Source organism: Poecile atricapillus, chromosome 2 (genome assembly GCF_030490865.1).
Source record: "Poecile atricapillus isolate bPoeAtr1 chromosome 2, bPoeAtr1.hap1, whole genome shotgun sequence".
Taxonomy (NCBI): domain Eukaryota; kingdom Metazoa; phylum Chordata; class Aves; order Passeriformes; family Paridae; genus Poecile; species Poecile atricapillus.
This window is the reverse complement of record NC_081250.1, coordinates 136,127,046-136,147,410: the sequence shown is the minus strand read 5'-3', so window position 1 is coordinate 136,147,410 and position 20,365 is coordinate 136,127,046. Positions and strand designations below refer to the sequence as shown.

Here is a 20,365-nt window from a genome sequence, read left to right as displayed (position 1 = left end):
ATGTAAAGTTAAATGTTGATAAGGACTTATTTAAGAATAAAGAACAAAAGACAACAGCAAAGAATAGCATTCACAATAATGAATCATAATGAATACTTTTACCAGCACAATAAAACAACCCATTAAATTTAATCTACATAAATGGCTGCATATAGGGTCAAACAATACTAATTCAATGTACACAAAAAAACTGTCTGAATTTGTCCAGTTAAGAGGGAGATACTGTATTTGCAATAAAAAGTTCTATAAAACATCAATTCAGTGTTCAGAAACCACCTTAAAAAATCCAAAAACCCTGCCCCAAAACCCCAAACTGAAAATACTGTGATGCTGGAGTTATCAGAAAACAATACAAAAGAGAAACAGCCATGACACCACTTTTTAAGTCCATAATGCTCTTGCATTTCTAATACTGACTGCTGTTCAGTCCTCTCATTTCTCATCCAAATACAGGAAAAAACATAGAAGTGACACAGAGAACAGCAGCAGAGTTTTAAGGCACAGAATGGCAACAAGAACAGCAGCACACTAGGATTTCTTAGCTTAGAGGGAAGAAAAAGTGGAGAAGATCCCTGAAGTAATGAGTATTAATAAAGTGAAAATACCTGCTGACAGTAACAGACAAATTCAGAGGTATTAAATAAAATTGTTAGATTGAAGGTGCGGGAAAGGAAAAAAAACACAAACAGGAGGTTTGCACAATCCATTAAAAAATTACAACATTTTATTTCTCAATTATGTTGTAGATGTAGGCATGGCAAACTTAAGCAAGTTTAAAAATAAATCTGTGCAGAAATTTCATGAAGAGCCATTAAAAACACAGTTATCACTTCTGGTACAGGAAAACTGCAACATGAAGTTGAGCAGAAACTGGCAGAACAAACCTCAGCATACTGTCATTGCCCTGCTCTTACACACTTCTGATATCTGCAGTAAGTCAAAGCCAGACACAGAACAAGTTAAACAGACTTCTGCCACAACTGCAGTACAGTTGCTCTTCTGTTCTCAAATACTTAATTTCAAGATACAAAATCTCCATCAACATTGAAAAGTGCTACACGCATAAAACATGGGAAAAAAAGGTGGAATACACTCTGCTTTCTTACTTCACTGATCATGACTGAACAAGAAACAAAAAAAAAAAACCTGTAATGGTATATGATGCTCTGTCAAAGGCAAAAAAAACATTTTTTAGGACCACATAGTGCATTCCCAGCTTACCCACCAGTTCTCATTGGGAACTAACTGAAGTAGCAGCTTCTGATCTTCACAACTCTCACCAACTCCATCCTGTCAGACAGTGCCAAGCTATCTTTTTTTATCCCCTTTAAAACTACCTCTGTACATACTTTTGTTTAGGTCTAGTTCTGTCTTTCCTGGCAGTACAGCAAATATATTTAAGGAAATATATATGTCACCTCAGAAAATTCTCCCCATTAGTAGATGCTTTATTTGGTGAGCAGTTTTCCCTTCTGCAACTCAGAGCATCCTGTAGATAAATGTACAAAGCTGCAAGATCCTCACAGGAGGTCTCTGTTAAAAATGAATTCACAGCTACTGCAGCAGTTTTAAGGAATTATCACAGTTCAGATGATAAACAGATATCCAGTGCTCAAATTCAGGGCTCATTATTCTCATCTTATTTAGTGGAGACAAGGAGGTAGGGAAAGAAAGGTCACCTATACAGTCAAGATGGTAACAACACAAAGTCACAGAAAGTGATGAACTCAGATATTCATGGTATGTAACTACTGCCTATTTACACAATAGTAAGATTTTGCTCTGAATCCTTCTAGTATTCCCGATTCCCAGAGGTCTTCAACCACTTCCTGTGCCTCTTCTGAAATATGTCCAGCTCATCTACAAAAATAATCTCAAAATAGTAAGAGAAAGGGCAACTTCATGTGACCATATGCATACACTTGTTCCTGTTCACTCCTATAAACAATAGAGTTGATGAGAACACTGTCTTACTATTAAAATTTTAAACTCTTAATTTAGACAGCTATATTTCTAAACCCATGATGGTAATGAGACTATCCACATGTCCTAAGGTAAGGAAGCTTACAGAGTGTCTTGCATAAAAACCTTGGTTGAAAAAGTGGCAAGAAAAACAGCTGAAGAATTATCCTAAAAAAGACTCCATATTTTCTGTGGAATAGAATTAAGGCACAGCTATGTGCCTTATCTCACTTTCCCCTGGTGTTGAGTAAGTGCTCTGCAATCCTCTTGATGGTTGAGCTGAATAATTAGAAGAAACTGCAGGTGCACTAGAATAACAGCAGAGTGGTAGGCACCAGTCTAAGTCTTGAATATGTGAACCCGATTTCCTTTCTCATCAACAGGCTTCTTTGCACTGCTGGACAGACCACCTCAAGAAGAGCCCAACTGGCAAAAAATATTTAGCTTTCTAACTAAAAGGCTTTCCTCCAAAGCAAAACACAGTAATTATTTCTCAATGAAAGACATAAAGAGTAAAAACAAACAAAAAAGCCCTTTCTACCAACACTACTAGAAAACCAGTAACTGTCTTTTATTTTGTTCTGAGAAACAGAATAAGCATTTTATCTGAAGATCTAAAAATGTATCAGTCACTATGCAGCATCACTAGACACATTTTCAATTGAACTATACATGAAATTTTAATTAATAAAAAGTGCCCTGTGATAGAAAATATGATGCAGCCTTAATAAGAGTCATCTGTCAGCTTGACTTCTGACATGTCATCATCTCAAACAAAATAGGTAAGAATGGAAGAGATTCCAATTCTTACCCTATTGAAATGTATGCAAGTTATGCAATTCACAAGAGTCACATTTCACTCATTAAAGTCTTTAGAAAAGAGACTATTACTCAACATCTAGATGCTTTGAAAATTGAAACAAAATCTCTGAGGTGACATTAACACTGTTCCATTGTCAAATGAGTCATCTTTTTCAGCAAGTAAGCATAGAGTGAGACAAAACTTAGTGATGACCATATTTTAAAAATAAAGACTATTTTGAATTCTATCCTAAGAAATTAAGTAACTACTGTTATCTTAATTTCAGCAACAAAACCTCACTTTTACCAAAGTGTAAATGTCCATTACATAATTTGAGTTCAAATTTTATTTTCTGGAATTGAAAATTCTGCTATGTGTCTAAAAGAAATAATTTTTTGGAAAAAACTTTTTCCATGCTACTTTTTGATCAGTCAATGCAAGGTATGATTTTTACACGATTTGTGTGAACAAATATCTATGTTTCACTTAAAGCACTTGCCAAAACATTTAATTCATATAAGCAACTCCATGTGTCAGCAGATCAGAAGAAATTTCTATAAAGTTATGTAAACGCCGAGACAAGCTCAGCAATGGCTGCTTTCCTAAAATCATGAAATATTTATTTTCCTACAGCAGCCACATGTGTGCATGGAAATAATCAGCAGGTAAATGACACAAAGAAATCCACACATGATAATTTATCAAAACTTTTTACTTAACTTTCACTCACGACATGCAAGCCTTACCCAACAAATTCTAGTTATACAGCAAGGAACCTTCCTTTGCATTTAACATTCTCCAATTTTATTATCAGAATTAAGAAATTCAACAACTGTTCTAATATTCACAACTTATGCTTCTAATATTACAAGTTTATGGATCTTTATGATTTGGTTATGGAGAAAATTCAAATAAAGAAATAATCATGCATTTTACTTATTTAAATATATAATTTTGTTTTGTAATTCCATCCAACAAAGAACTCAATGTTAGCTATGTTGAGATAGTGAAGAGTAAAACTGCCAAAAATGCATACTTCAAAGATCTGTGGTCCATAAAAGTCACTGTAATATGGTGCTCCATTTTCCACTGGTGTCAGCAAAAGGTCATAAAACATGCACCAAGGTGACCCATTCTGTGATATCACTGCAAATGGGTTCCATATTGGTCCAACATGACTTAAGATATAGTGTTAAACTCTTTGGGATATACAGTGATAAAACCCACCATTTACTGTGGACACCTATGCATCTTGTGCTCAAAACCTCTTGAGCTCAAGCTCCTACTATTTCAGGGAGAGTGAAGAGTGAAGAACTGAAATAGTTCCTTTTGCCCTTGCACAAATCTGTGAGCTCCATCACTGCTGAAAGACAGACTTTAACCTACCACTGTTTTCCGAGTGCTGGATTTGGTATTGTTTCCAGATGTGCTGCCTCAAAAATAACTTTCTGGTGGTTTGGGATGGTTTTTTACTGTTGTTGCTTGCTTTTTAATTTGTTTGGTGAGGTTTTTTTAATGATTTACTTAGTTTAAGGGATGGCACATGATCTATATCCAGCTCTGGCATACCCTAGTTAATCCCAGTTATCTGTGTTCTGTGGGTTTTCCCCTCCTGAATAGCAGACCACATCAAATAAACTGACCAAGGAAAGGTAGGGGTTCAACACACACCTAGTAAGATTCATGCAAGATTGCCAAAATATCTGCAATAGCCCAAGTATTACATTTACACAGAAGTTTACCCAGTAGACAGTTCCTCAAAACCAAGTAACACTTATAACCTCAATGATTAATAATAATTTTTTGACTTTCCAATAAACATCTATGTCATACAAAAATCTGAAACTCCATAGTTTCTTCATATTTCAAGTTTTATCCTTGTGGGAAAAAAATACCAATGAAAATATATTACTACAAATTTCTCTAGACTTTTATTTTGGCAGCTAATAGCTCACAGTGGCTTTTACAAACAGCATTCAAAAAATGCTTAGAAGAACAGTACAGTCTGTCTCAGACTTTGTTTTATACAACTGGCATGCTTCATGCATTTTGACTGAAGAGCTAGTAAAGTGTCACAGATATAAATCAAAATAACTGCTACTCAATGTATAATGTTAAGTATATCAATTCAATGTATAATCTTAAGATTATGCATTAGGAGCACAGAAGACACATGGCAACTATATTAGTCTTTTGAATACTGAATATTCTGGGAAATGAAAGAGTTGAAAGGCCCACTTCTAACACTACTAAGATTTCTGGAAATATCACTAGTTATAATCTCTCTCTTAAATCAGTGTTTAAGCAGGTATTCCATCACACCTTCCCATCGTGAAATGAAGGTAACATTGGTTATTGTAATAGAAGACTAAAGGAAACAAATACAGTAATACAGACACATTTTTCCACACTGAAATAGAAAATAGTCACAGTTTCAAACAACACATTACTGCAGTTTAGAATTATCTTTTAAACTTACTGTATTAGTTGAATCTTCTTGTAAAATTCTGTCATATAACTGGATAGCATCATCATACCTGTACAAAGAAATCATTCACATTCATTTCTGCTAAGACAGAACTTTTGACTATTTGACTCTCTTTGCAATAGTTAATAACCCTCCTGCATTTTTTATACTGAAATATAATATACATATACTAAGCAAACTGTATTTATACAAAATTCTTTTGAGAGAGTGCTAAGTATCAAAAGCAGTATTTTTTGTCATCAGTTGCTTCATAAAATACCATTTCAGCAGCAACACAGATATTTTACACCCAGACTCTCACTCTCCTGTTCTCTCTTTATCTCTACCCAATAGATTAAACCATCATTCAACCACCACATCCCTACTCACCCTTTCATATCTCCCAAGAAACAGAAACTCCAAAATGATGACATTCCACTTCATTGTTGTAACTTAAAAACTCCATGTAAAGTTCCATCTGCTGTGACTTTAAAAAGTAAAACTGCATACAGCAAACTGGAAAGATAGGAGTCTACCAAAGATTATAACAAAAGTGTCTTCCACCGTTTCCCACTTTTCTTACTTGTTTATCAATTTATTCTGCTATCTAAAGTGTATTTGAAACAGGTTACTTCAGGGTCTATGAGCACTTCAAACCTTCTGGAAAACAGTTCTGTGTGTTCAGTTAGCTGTGTACACAGCCTCAACAAATGAAATAATTCAATTCAAACCACACTTCACTACACAGCTGTTGTGCTATCACCACAGAACTAGGGCATACATTGTGTTTTCATGTGTAGTTTGACAGGTAGTTTGTCAGAGATACTGCTGATCGATTTCTGATGCTCCACATTCCTTAGACATCACCTTAGACACTCATTTACACACTTGCACAGTTCTCCAAGCAGTGCTGACATTACCATAGCTCAGCTGTCCACTCCAGCTACCATAAGGTATAGGAACTAGTGTGAAAGCAAGCACAAAAGCAGAAACGAGTAGAAGGTGACTGCTACAGACCTGAGCAGATGTGCTGTAAAATGCTGTATTTGTGTTCTCTGTTAGTTGCTGCTTCGTCAAATGCATTTTAGAAGACTGAATCTGATAGCCATAATCCCAGCTTTACACAGTGAAGTATTATTTTTATTAGCAAGTGTGTACAGGGATGTGTCAGTCTATGGAGATGTTCTTTACTATTTCCTCTTCCTGTTGGGGAAAGGCGATCCTCCCTAGACCCTACAAGTCACTTGGAATTCAATAAGAAGTTCACTTCAATTGAAGTGAACATGATGCCTGCAGCCTGAATCTTTCTAGCCTTCTTTTACAGACTGGGGAGACAGACAGGTTTCCTCCAGGGCAATGCTTAGGGTACCTGCAGATGGGTTCCTGTTCAAAACAACCCCAAGCTGAAGCCTCTTTCTGCTCTGACTTCTGGAGAAAACCTATGGACATGAAACTTAAGTTTTTGTTAATTTCTCTGCTCCCTGATACTCTAATCTCAAGGATCTGATCTGACAGAGACATTTTGTTAAGAACTGTGACGAGCACTTTCAGAAAGCTCTAGCTCAATAATGCTTCATTGCTGAAACCACACATGATGTTAGTGCAGCAGTCATCTCCCACAAAGATCAGTTTCCATGCAATAACATCTTTAATGTAGTCACATAAGCCTGAAGTGAATTATGATCTATTGTACTTCGGAATAGAGTTAGGAAAAACTTCTGTCATTCTCTGTCTTTCTACCCTATATAAAATAAAGGCAAGAGAGCTAAGTTTAATGGAAATTCTTCAAAAAGATGCATTTTATATAAAGTGCGTGTGAAACATAGAGCATCTGGTTGCCCTGAGACAGCTCCGCTGAGTGGAGTCCATTTATTCATTCTTGTTGATCCAAGCAATGGACATTTATCAGTGTTTCGTATCAAATGCCATTTTCAAAGCTAATTTTGCAAGAATGTATTGGAGTAAGAACATATGCCAAGTGTCTTTTAAAAAAGCATTTAGGGTGTACTTCTAATTCCTTTTTATCATGATGCTCCAAAGGCTCCAAACTCACCAACTCTGTATGCAAAATGTGGCATGGAACAGACTTCCTATCATTCACAGGCACTGGAAGCCATTCTTCACGTCCAAGAAAAGTACTATTGAACAGAATGCTGACAACAAAGATGTATCCAAGGAGAAATGTGTACAATAAAGGTCATCCTCAAATCCTCAGATCACTCATTTGGAAAGTTGTCAAGTTTTAATCTGTTCACTATTTTTAGTAATTTCTGTTGAACGTAGTATGTTATAGCCCTTCTACAGGATATTTCAAAAAGTCAGACTGAATTTTATGTTCTGCCATTCAATTCCATACGTTTTTTGATTTGTTTCTATAACAAACTCTATAGATTTAATCCTTTTTAAGTTAATTTACCCACACTGAGGAAACAAAGAGCAAAGAGTTGCACCCTGCAGTAATCAAGAATACAGTAGAAGAATTAAGGCAAAAAAACCACTGGCACTGATTTTCATACGCTGCCCTAGCTCTCTCAGATGAAACTTACACCACACAAAATTTGCCAAAAAACTGTGCAGTGTTCTACTGCATAATAACTTAGGCTGTAAAGTAAGAGATCCTTCTGATCTATGATCTCTGATGGGAAGATTGCAAAAATGAAACACTGCACAGTACCTGCAAAAATGCAATACCGATGGCTAAAAATCTTAATATGATCATGCACACTGTTACTTGCTATACAGAAACTGCCCAGCATTATTTTGCCGTTTTGTAATGGCTGAATGTTTTTTTACGAAAGAGCAAACATTGTTTTCTGACTGAAAGTACATTTTTTAAAATTCAGGCTTTACCTTTCCATAGCTTCAAATCGCATTCCAGTTAATCGTTTAACTCTGTGGCTCCCAGGAAACTGCCGCCTCAGCTCCTGAAGACAAAACTGTACAAAGAAACCAAAAATACTATTGTGAATATAATTATCTTCACAGAAGCTAGAAGAATAGGAAAAAAAAAGGCCTTAGATCGTAATTCAACTACCTGCCACACCAGTTCTGAGTAAAAGTAAATACTAATTTTTGAAATAAGTAGTATTTCAAAATAAAATCATTAATAAAGAGAAGGTAGGAAACTGAAATTCTGTTGGATGACTAATTTTAAAAAGTATCTTCCATACAGGGCATTAAGATTGTCAGGCCCCCTTGGAAATAGTTATTTGCCCAGAAAATTACACTCACCTACTAAAACAGCTCTGACATTATTAAAACTTGAATTCTGTTTAGTTGCCCCACAATGACACAAGACAGTAAAAATAACAAAGACAGTAAGAGCTTAAGTGATACTTCTTTAATAAATGGGTATTTCACAATGGAACAAACTATGCTAATACAATGCTCTGTGTTTATTTTTAAAACAAAACTTTGAAATCCAAAGAAAATATTTCCCACTGGCTTAGGTACAGCCTGCTGGCAGTAGAGGCATAATTTTAACTCTTGAAATCAATGAGACACCTGGGCTGAATAAAAAGAATTCATCACAGGCAGATTTTTCTGGACTGGCAGAAGATGTTTGGTAGAGGGGCTGAGTCACAACTTCCCCACAGCAAGCTCATAACCCAATCACGAATGCAGCTAAATAGCATTGTAAAGTTCATATCTGAGTCATGACATTGGGAGGCAGGACAGACCATAGGCTCTAAAAACAGACAGATGGTGTGCATCATATTAAAAGCTTCACACTGAATCCTCCTCTTCCAGGCACCTATTTATGTAACTCATTAGAATCTTGTTCTTCAGACCTAAAGGTCTAGCAGATGCCCATCTACATGATCTGGTCCATATCATCAAATCCACTGGTCAAAGGAGAAAGTGTATTTTTCCTTTACAGATCAGCAACAATTAGTAGGATCCCTCTTTGTTTCTGTACATAAACAGGTTGCTAAAGCACATCCAAGAGGAATACTCGCATCTCTCCCAGACGCTAAGAAATAGAAGCGAGAAAAGCAACAGTGACCAAAGCTCTGATGCTTAGCCTCAAGCAAGAAGAGACTATTTTTATCCCAATCAACTTAATTTGCAATGAACCAAGATCTTTACAACAAAATGTCACATAGAAAGGCTCAGGTTTAGCATAGAAATTGTTTAATGGTACTTTGAGTGATATCTAGGTGAACTGCTGTTGCTCTAGTCATAAAAAAATCACACGTATTTAGCAGCTTGTTACAAGATGTCTGAACTAATCTCTGACCATTCTTAAGAGACATGAAAATTTACAAAACACTCCAGAAAAGTAGATTTGCTCCAGCTTTTAAAACCCAGACAACCTTGTAGACTTTAAAAAGAACTTTTGCATACAATAAATCCATCCTGTGGTCCAGTGATCAGTGAAACCTCAAGGATAGTGATTTTTATGAACACATGTACTATTTTTCTCAAAAAAACCCCAAACAAACCAAGTAACAAAAATAGTAACATTTACAATATTAAGTCCACAATCTGTAGATGGACTTTTACATCTAAAAAAATCCTCACTGACAATATGAAAGTAGCTCTAAAGTGCTGGAGAAATGCAAAACCAGAATTGTTCACATTAGATCTCACTACACAACCATTACTCAACCAAACACAGCAGTCTACTCCTGTAGATTAAGCTATCAGACACTATAAAGCGACAGGAAAAGCTGTAATAAAGCATTAACAACTCACTGTAACACCGATAAAACCAAAAGCGCATAAATAAACTACATCAACTATATCTTCAAAATGTTCTGGACTCAGCAGCACTGAATGTCCTCTTTTTAAATGGGACCAGTAACCCTCATAGTAATTTATTTTATTGAGGACTGGTTTTGCCCCATGTCAATAATCTACTTGCGAGGTTCTTTCAGAATTCTCTGTTAACAGTGGCAAACGTAATTTGCATGTGAAACTTCAACATGTACTTAATTTACTTTCTGACTTTTTAAATATCAGACAAAGGCAGAGAAATATAAAGCTGGACTTCAGCAGATAAAACACTAGTAATGCAAGTGCTGTCAACAACAGGTGATAGCACTAAACCACCTGTGTGAACCAACTGGCTGGCTGCAGCAGGGGCATGCATTACACATGGGCTTTTTGAGAAGGACAGAAAGGACAAAATAATAAATAGAGGAAAGAAAAATAAAAAAAAGCCAGAGAAATTACTCTGAAAGCTACCTCAGCTTCTCATTTGGAGCAGATGACATCTATCCCCCTAAGCAAAATGCATCCCAGCTGTCAAAAGCTCACTGTTAAAAAACCAGAAGTGACAAAACTGTTTGTCTGCTTTGGAGCTACAGTTGTAGAAAAATGCCATAGATGATGTTGGCTTGTTTGAATTAACTACCTCCTTATTATAAATCAATTAAATTAAAAAATAAAAAATCCTCTATGTTTCCCCCTATGTTTTTAATCTCATTTCTGAGATGCATATAAAATGTTGCATTCCCTCATCTCAAGCAATATTCCTTGAAGGGCACAGACACTGAAATTCAAACTCCCTGCCAGGGTTAGTAAAAACAAAGACTGTTTCACAACTGATTTTTCAACACTGGCTCCGTCAACAATTTTGTGAAAGTCTTCTTTAAAAGACCCTGAAAAGAAAGACCAAATCTGTTTTACATATAACTCAGGACACAGAGTGTATTTATTTAAACAGTAAGTCTATTTGTTTTTGTTTAAACAAACAGCTATACTACAACAGTATTTTCTTCTGAGGGACAAAAGAGAGGGAAGTTCAGTGGGTTCACTAGTTCAAAGTACTGTACTATGTTTTCCAGCATATTCCATTTCACCATCCATCTATCTATCTATCTATCTATCTATCTATCGATCTATCGATCTATCGATATACATATACATATACACATATATGGGACACCAGATAACCCTGTCTAGTTCTGCCTACTTTAAACCTTCCCATCTCCCAATTTCATCCTCTAATCGGACCCCTTGCATTAAGTTTTACCCAAATGACATCACATGAACCTCAAAGATTTTAGGACATATTTTGTCATCTGACAGAGAACTAGGCACTGGAGAAGTAACTACCATGAAAGACCTGGAGCCCTGAAAATGGCTTTTTACTTAGAATAAGCTCAAGCTTGATGGCTTTCAGGACACAAGGTAAGTCTCTGTTTTCTTCTGACTGTTTTGTGAAGGAGGGGTGTAAAGATGTTTAAAATTTTCCTGTAAGACAAACTTTTGCCTTTTCCTGTTTTTGCCTTTAAAGGATTAGTTAAACTGACTGGGTTGTTTTGTTCACTTGTTTCGGTGGCTTTTTTTTGTTTTTAATCTAACAAACAGGTTACAGTTCAAAATAAGCTAATTCTATCTCAATTGTTATTTATATCATTCAAATAAATTTAAATATAAATTTACAAAACTCATATAAATTGAACACATATAAACTGACAAAACTCGAATATCTATTAACAATATTTTTAACAACAATCCCCAAATAACTTGGATTGCAAGACTTTTGGAGGTCAGCTGCTCCAAATCCTCACTCAAAACAGAGCCAGTTTCCAAGGGAGTGCAGAGCCATATCCCAATCTAATTTTAAAGTATTTCCAAAGGAGATTCCACAGCTTCAATGTGTCACTTGTCATAAAGCATTCACAAAGTTTTTCCTAATATGTAAGTGGAATTTCCTTTGTTGCAGTTTATGTCCCACATTTATCTTTTGTTGCACACCTATGACAATATGTGCCCACCTTCTTTATACCTTCCCTCCCATCAGTATACATTCAAAAATCCCTTCTTGACTTTCCCAAGACTTAACACCAATCTCCCAGACTTTCATTACACGTTATGCTGTCCAGCTCCTTGTTCGTCTTGAAGACCTGCTCCAATATGTCAGTGATTTCTTTGATGGCAGCCAGCATGACATATAATATGATATGTAAAATGGGTCATTTTACCTCAAAACATTCAGAAAACCAATATAATTTGAGAGGTTTTCAATAAACAAACACTCTCTGTACAATATGGCAACTTCAATATTATTCTTGACCTTTAGCCCATACCAGAGTAGCTGTAAATATTTTCATGGCTATTGGAAGAGAAGTGATCTGTCTAAACATAAGTTATGCCTTAGAAGAGGTAGGTGGCGGCAGTTTCTTCATAACTGCATATTTCCTGATAGATATTCTTTCTACCAGTCCAGACTATGGAGTTCAGAATATCCTGTAACTGTCCAAAAAACTATCTGGAAGAGATATCCAGGACAAAAACATACAGTGTGAAAGAAAAGTCAACTCGAAAACTTACCAATGCCAAATCATCTCGACTGCAGTCCAGGGCAGCAATCATCACCTGTTCATAAATTATCCAAACTGGAAACAAAGAGACAATAAACGCAGATAATTGGTTTAGGGTTTGTTTAAGATAATAGGAAGCACCTATCATGTAAACAGGATTAATTAATTCTGTCTGTACATTTTTCCCCTTCTACTTCCATGAATCACGGCTGAAACACAAACAAATTAAGAAACTGCTGGAATTAATCAAAAACTTATTCAAGCAATTTAGTGCTTTTAGTGCCAAAATACTTTCTGACATCTTGAAAGGCAAAAATGCTCTAATTCTCCATTTTTCCCAAAATCATAACTGCCATGTCCTAGACAGATCCCTGTGAGGACTTGCTTCAATTTCTGTCACAGTGTTGAAGAACCATCAAAATTGGGCAGAATAACATCTAAGTAACAGTTTCAAATGAAGTTTTCACATTGCAGTCTAAATACTAATACAGCAAGCTAACAGTTCTATCAGGTAATTTTTATGGCTGTTCTCACTGCAGCCCACATTTGGGAAAGAAATAAACTCTTGGAATTCTGGAAGCCTATTAGACTAAGAAAGTAATATATATTTCATCAACATCAGCATGTAGTGAAAGAGAATATAAAGCCTGTTAAATAAAACAGAAGACTGAAAAAAGAAAACCAGATCAGAAAAGGAAACTTTTAAAATAATGATTGTTTACTAACTGTCATCTCCAAGTTTGGATGCATATTCGTTAATTAACTCTTCTCCAACATCCACTATCTGTTCACTGTTTCGGTAGTTTTCTTCTCTCCATTTCCTCATTTTATCACGCATATCTGTGGGCAAAGGGAAAAAGAAAATGAGATTTTCAGATAGTAATGGAACTTGAATGTTCATATGAGAGATAAGATATACACATCTGAAGAATGGGATTAAAGAGCAACAGAGCTAAGAAAGTGACTTATAGTAATATTAAAAAACTAGTAGAAAACAGATTTCTGAAACTCTATTACCCAAACTGCGTTCATGCTCTAAAGCAATCAATTCAACTTCTAAGTTTGCAGTCTCTCAGGACAACAACGTATGCAGTAAAAAAATGTATACCTAGCTATCCAATAACTAATAAAATTTATGCACTGTTAGGTAAAATAACCTACAAGAGATTTCTCCTGAGTAGTTTCATACATTTACAAACAACACTAAAATTGCATTTCTGCTACAGGTTGATAAATTTTCACTTGAAATTTTAGAAAAACCATTAGAACTTCTACACTGAAAGGAATCAACACATTCCTAGAGAAAGGAGCTTCAATAAAGATAGACATAGATGTGAAAGCTTTCTACATCAGGGAAGTATAAAACGTATTGCTATTTACCTAGGCAAGAGGGAAACAATAGTTTATTCTATTATATAGGATTTTTGTTTCAAGAGTACATTTAAGATCTCCAAGAGAGCAGGCATATTCATCAAGTCAGCTAGAGAATGCTACCTTGCCTGAGCTTTATTTATCCTCTAGATCAGGAAATTGCTAAGAATGTGATTTTATATACACATACATTTATATATGTATAGCTGTTCTATACACAAGAACAAATTTTGAGAAAACTTAAGGAAAATAGTTTTCATTACTAGATAGTGGCTTTACTAATAAGAAGGTACCAAGATAACTGTTGCTAATGTTTTTTTAAAACTTTACAGCAGCTGGAAAAATAAATACAGCAATAGATCTAAACACTGTCAGTTTTTCTTGCACTTCAAAACACAGAGTTAACATAAATGACAGTTAAAAATGAAGCACTGAAAGCTGTTCCATCTACCTGAAGTGATCTCGGATCGCTCATAAGACTGTTATTGTGCTACATTTTGTGTTTTGAAATTCAACCAAAACCACCACAGGGTTACATTTCATGTGCATGGGCAAAGTTAAATGGTTCTAGACATATGATGGTCCCTGGAAATTCAACGTCAGACGGCAAGAATGTGAGTGAACGCAAACATTCACAAAAGCTGACAAGCTAAACGCCTAAAAATAAATAAGCTGTCTGATTTCCACCCACTCATTTACTTGGAAATTATCAATGCCTTCATTCCAGTGTAATTCTAAATGGAATAATGTCTGAATTATATATTAACACAAGGTACATCTACCATTCATCACACAAGTACATTTACAGCAATGGAAAAAACCCCATAGAACAGAGAATAGAACATCCGCTGATGAACTAAAGATTTATTAATTTTAGAAATACTGAATTTTATGTAAAAGAAGAAAGAAAACACTAAGAACTGCAGTAAAATTACACAAGGCTTTTCACAATGTTGTCAAACAATGATTTTTTTACTAAGAAATCTATCAAAAGAGTCAGAAAATAGTAACTTAAGTCTTAGACACAATACAAGGCTGGGCAGAAGCAATTAGGGATTTAAGAAGAAAAAAATAAGTAAGGTAAAGAAATGTCTAAGTTTAATTACAAGTTCTCCTGTCACCTATACGCTGGTGCTGAGCAATGTATGCATTTGTTTTAGACTTGGGTTTTTCTAAATTGGCCCACATGGCACATGTAAATCAAAGTCACAAGTTATAATGAACAGAGGTGCTTGGGACAATGTTTGCTCTTGCCTAAAACCATGCAAGAAGTCTACCACAACCCAAGAGACACAACCTATGTTTCATTTTTCTGTCCAGAAAGGTGTCAGTTCATTTGGCCTGAGCAACCAGATATGAAAAAATCCTCCTATAATTACCTACACTTCCACTTTGCATTGCATCATCGTTTTCAAGTCCTTGATATCTAAAAGCACCTGATGAAATGAAGGAAATTACCACTTTGGGGCAGACAGAAATTGCAAACTCCAAAATATCACCTTGGCATATAGCTGCTATCACGGCAGTCACTCGGGGACCCAGCAGCCATTACATTTCCAGAGCTTACGTGTATATTGATTCTCTGTTACAGATGCCACAATCTGCACCCACAGTCCACATCTGTGCACTCTCATCTGGCAGGTGCAGGCAGAGGCACAGGTGTCACAGCTGGGTGCTGCAGATGCTGCCTGTAGCCCTGGCAACACTTCTGTCAAAAAAGCCTCAATCTGAAAAAATTCCCAGCATCTCACCTTTGCCTGTTGTAATCCCATAAATTCATATAGAAAACCCAGAGTAAACTGATCTGTCTCTTTGATTACAACTGAAAATTAGGAATATCTAAAAGAACATAAAGACAGCACAGAACACAACAAAAGCACATCAAAAACAGTTAATTTGCCCATAGATTATTACAGACATAAAATGTTATGCTGTTTCCTATTTCCTAGAGACTTTCTATACAAACTAAATATGAATTGAGTTTCTAAGCCACAGAAAGAGAGTTTGTCACCTAAAGTGGACTCTGACTGGAGACATTAAAGATAGAAGTGCTCAGTTTCTAAATTCATTTGGCATTTTCTCTTCTCGTATATAATGTGTTCCCAGATACACACATTTGCAATAAATATACACACTGTTAAACTTCATCTTATAAAGCATTTTATGATATTTTCAAAAATGACAAAGGGTTCCTTGAAAAAAGTCTCACCTGGTAATGAAAACTTTTTAAGTGCCACGATTGAAGCAGTGCAATTTTTAATACGGAAAATAGCAATACTAATTTAATGTTACAGAGAACTTAAGCAAGAGGTATTCAGAGCCAATAAAAATCTTAAAAAATACTCCTTGCGCTTTTTCAATTTATATCAAAAGAAAGGTAGTTTAAAGAATACGCCATTCCTTTCTCTTTTTCATTTTGATATCCACTGAGGAGAATTATTGACTGAAACAAGAGTTGCTGTGACTGCACTCAAAGATCCTCAAAAAGCTCAGAAGTCACTGCTTCCCTTTGGTAGGGTGTGATGTGTTTAACACCATTATGCTGCTGTGCAAGGTTAAGAAAAGAAAACCTGGCTTATTCTGTCAAATTCTGACAATATGTCAGATACATTTTCCATGAAAGCTGATTGTTATTTTAATAGCTCTTGAACTGCTGCCTGTTTGCAGATCATACTAATTTTACACTTGTGTACTCCAAAACTGGCTCCTAAAATTAAATTGCACAGATGTTTGCTTTTTTTAATATTTCCACTCACAGGAAATTCATCTACAATGTATCATTGAAAATATGCTAAATGTTTATTCTGCGAAGTTTCTGCATTATTCTACATAGCTTAAGAAAGTCCCAGTAAGAGGCTGCACATCGCCAGGTACCAAGTGATGTGCAAGCCTACTACATCACGCTCCCTGGCTACACCTGCAGTTTCTGGCTTCCTGTCACTCCACATAGTTTCCAATTTTTTTCTATTTTTTTTATTTATGAAGGAAGCAGGAAATATGCCATTTTCTCTAGGATAATTAGTACCAGTATTAAAAAAAAAAACAACCCCCCCCAAAGAAATAAAATTAAAAGCAGCAACATATCACCTTCGTCTCAAGTAAAAAGTTTTACTGTAAAATATGGTATTGGATCATCTAAGGCCATTGAACAAGCCTATGAAGTTAAAAAAGATGTTTTGCTGCTACACAGATTTCCAAATACACTTTAAAGCTTGAGATACAGCAACAAAGTAAAGAAAGAAAACATAAAAACAACACTCCCACACTGGAAAACACAGTTATTTTCAGTTATCTCTCCTAACCACCTGTACCATGCATGTACCTAAAAAAATTTAACCATGGTTAAATTCCTACATCTGTCTCAAAGAACCTGAGTGAAAAGCAAAGCAAGATACAAACTATTTAATTTGCTACATGTTATTCTTCTTTCCTAACTTTAAATCACGTCTTCAAGCAATATGAAAGTATAAAATGTCCTGTTTAGAAAGGCCTGGATATATAAAGGACATATCAACCACAGACCGGGTTTCACATAAATTAGGCACTTTAGAGAGATTCAAAATGAGCTACATAAAATTCCTAGAACTGTGTTCAAGTTCTTTGCTAGGAACTAGATCACAACACTGCTGGAATCACTTAACCCATGAAAAGCTTTGCTGCACCAGGATCTTAAAGTTAATGTGAGCTTTAATGTTAAAGCTCACATAGACAAAAAAAGTTATCTTTTTTAAGAAGAATCCTTGTTGCAGCACCCATTTTTCACTTTACTTTTCATCTCTTGCAACAGAGAAAAAAAATACAGAATTTTTCAAATGCGTGCTTCCAAAGTGGAAACAGTCCCTTGTACCAACACACACCAGCCTTTCATTTGGATGTACACTTGAAGAGACTGAGAAGCTGATATGACAAAACTCATCAGCTGGTCCTCCGAAATTTTTCACTCAATCCCACCCATATGCAAAAGTCTACACCTAGCACTATGCCACAACTTTCAATCAGAACTCTTCTAAACAAAATGTGGAGGTTATTTCTAAGAGTAGGAAGCTCACCTCAGTAAGAATTAGCCAAATTGAAAAGCAGTAAGCTTGAATATCCTACACCTGGCCTCTAGATTAGAGCACAAACATACACTCTGCAAAACAATACACTCCAGGCCAAAACAATCTAGGGCTAAATGTACAGAGACAAGTTCACAGTGCATGTTACCCATCCTGTGAAAAAGCTCATTTCTCTTTTCCATCATCAAGACCCAAGAACAACAGGGAAAAAAACCCAAAAAACTAAATCCCTGCATTTTGTAACAACATCTGCTCAAGAAAAAAAAACAAAAAAAACCAAAAAAAAAAAACCCAAAAAAAAAAACAACTGGAAAATTTTTCAACACAAGGTGGTTTAGGGCAACTTCTGTGAAAATCTAACAATAACACCGGTAATGATCCATATGATCTCCATCCAAGCTGAGCTTCACAAGCACCATACCTTCATTCAAGAGATATAAAAGAACTGTCAATCAAGATTTTCCCATGTAGTCTAATGACATCATGGTGATAACCAAATACCAAAATAAAATTAATTATACAGTGATCTCCAGACACACTGACAAGCAAGCTCACGTCTTCATCCTTTTTAATTCAGTTACAGCAGTATTTTCTTCAACACCAGCTGAATTTTTTTCTGAGAAAAATGAAATTTGAATCAAAGACTCGATGTTTGAAATTCCATTTTGTTTTGCTTCAATCCTAGAGAAAAAGGTGCAGGTAAGACACCACGGGCACTGTTTCAATGGGCAAGTTACTAGCATCTGCTAAAATACATCCCATGCAATGTTCCTCATATGAGCTACAAAACCAAAGTAAGCACTAATTCATGACGGGGTAATTATTCTACTGCTCAATTATTTCTTCACAGATTGGCAGTAAATAAATGAAAACCCAAGATCGCACAGTTTCTCTCTGCATTATCTTCTCTACACTACAATGTTTGCAACTCATGGTACATTGCTAAAGGTTCCCCCTGTACGGACAAAATTATTATTATAAACCATTCATTTATTCTTGATAGGAGACTGAAAAGAGCTTGAGTTCTGTCTTGAGCTCACATGTGAATACCGGTTATAAAAAAAGAACCACTGAGAACGTCAAGTAAAGCTCAGACAGTATTGCTATATGAAAAATAAATCACCATTGTGATCGAGCAGACGTGAAAGCTATAAAGACCCAGAGGGCGGGATTCCCAAAAACTTTTGTGACTTCAAACCTTCTTGGAGTTTCCCCACAAACGCTTATGATCGAGTTTTACTAGACTATTAGATAATTTTCAGCTGACCAAAAGATGAGCTATGACACAAACCGCTGACCCTGCCAAGAGCCCATTTTTGCTGGTAAGCGCTGTACCCAGGGGGAGAAGGCCGGGAAGCGACACAGCGGCCGCCGCTGTGCCCTGGGGATGCGGGGTCTGTCCCCGCGGGGAGGGGAGGGGAGGGGAGGGGAGGGGAGGGGAGGGGAGGGGAGGGGAGGGGAGGGGAGGCGAGGGGAGGGGAGGCGAGGGGAGGCGAGGGGAGGCGAGGGGAGGGGAGGGGAGGGGAGGGGAGGGGAGGGGAGGGGACGGGACGGGAGGGGAGGCGAGGGGAGGGGAGGCGAGGGGAGGGGAGGCGAGGGGAGGGGAGGCGAGGGGAGGGGAGGCGAAGGGAGGGGAGGCGAAGGGAGGGGAGGATGGCCCGCCGCGCACCGGGGCAGCGCGGGGCGCTCCGGACCAGGTGCGCGTCACCGGCGGGGGACCTGCGGGCACCGAGGGGCCGAGGGTTCTGCGAACTTCTGCGGTTCCCCGCCCACAGCCCGAGGAGCCGGGCGGCCGGCAGAACCGCCGCCCCTCGCTGGTGTTTCTCGGGCCTGGGTCCGGCCGCCCGGCGCCGGCCCAAGCCCGCCGCGCTCCGGGGCTCCGGGAGCGCCGCCCCCTCCCCGAGGCCGGGGGCCGGTCGGGCCGGGCACGGTCCCTGCCCCGGGCGGGGACCGCCGGCTGCGCGGCGTTACCTTCCCAAGTCACGTCGTACATCTCCGACACCTTCGCCATCTTGGCGGCCGCCCCGTGACGCAGCGCGGTGACGGCCCCGGCCGTCATTGGCGGGAGGCGGGAAGCGGGGCCGGCCCGCCGGGGCCGAACCCGGGGACGCTCCGGGGCTGCCTGACGCCCACAGCCGCCGCACAGCCCCGCCGGGACCGCGCGGGGCTCCTTCCGTGCCCGTCGCGGCGGCCAGAGAGAGCCTCGCCCCGCTGGAGGGGAGCCTCTGAAGGGCCAGCGCGTCAGGCAGCGGGCACCAGGCCCGCCGGGCCTTTGGGCTCTGTTAGCCCTTGCTCGCGTCGGGAGCGCATGACGGGGACACGCGTGATCCCCAGCCCCCGGCGCTCCGCTCCTATACCGGCCCCGTGCACTAGGGTGAAAACGTCGGAGCCCAAACTGCAGGTGGCACTAAGGGCTCCCGGTAAATTTCCT

At 37.9% G+C, this 20,365-nt stretch overlaps 1 protein-coding gene across 1 annotated transcript in view; it reads right to left on the bottom strand.

Moving 5' to 3' along the window:
* Nucleotides 1–20,017, bottom strand: part of EMC2 (ER membrane protein complex subunit 2) — a 36,893-nt gene extending 16,876 nt beyond the window's left edge. Inside the window, exons 1-5 of the mRNA XM_058832235.1 lie at nucleotides 19,906–20,017; nucleotides 13,232–13,345; nucleotides 12,516–12,580; nucleotides 8,082–8,167; nucleotides 5,244–5,301 (exon numbers count right to left, since the gene is read on the bottom strand). Of these exons, the coding sequence (XP_058688218.1) occupies nucleotides 5,244–5,301; nucleotides 8,082–8,167; nucleotides 12,516–12,580; nucleotides 13,232–13,345; nucleotides 19,906–19,993 (411 nt within the window). The 5' untranslated portion in view covers nucleotides 19,994–20,017. The remainder of the gene's footprint in view (nucleotides 1–5,243; nucleotides 5,302–8,081; nucleotides 8,168–12,515; nucleotides 12,581–13,231; nucleotides 13,346–19,905) is intronic.
* Nucleotides 20,018–20,365: the final 348 nt, after the last annotated feature.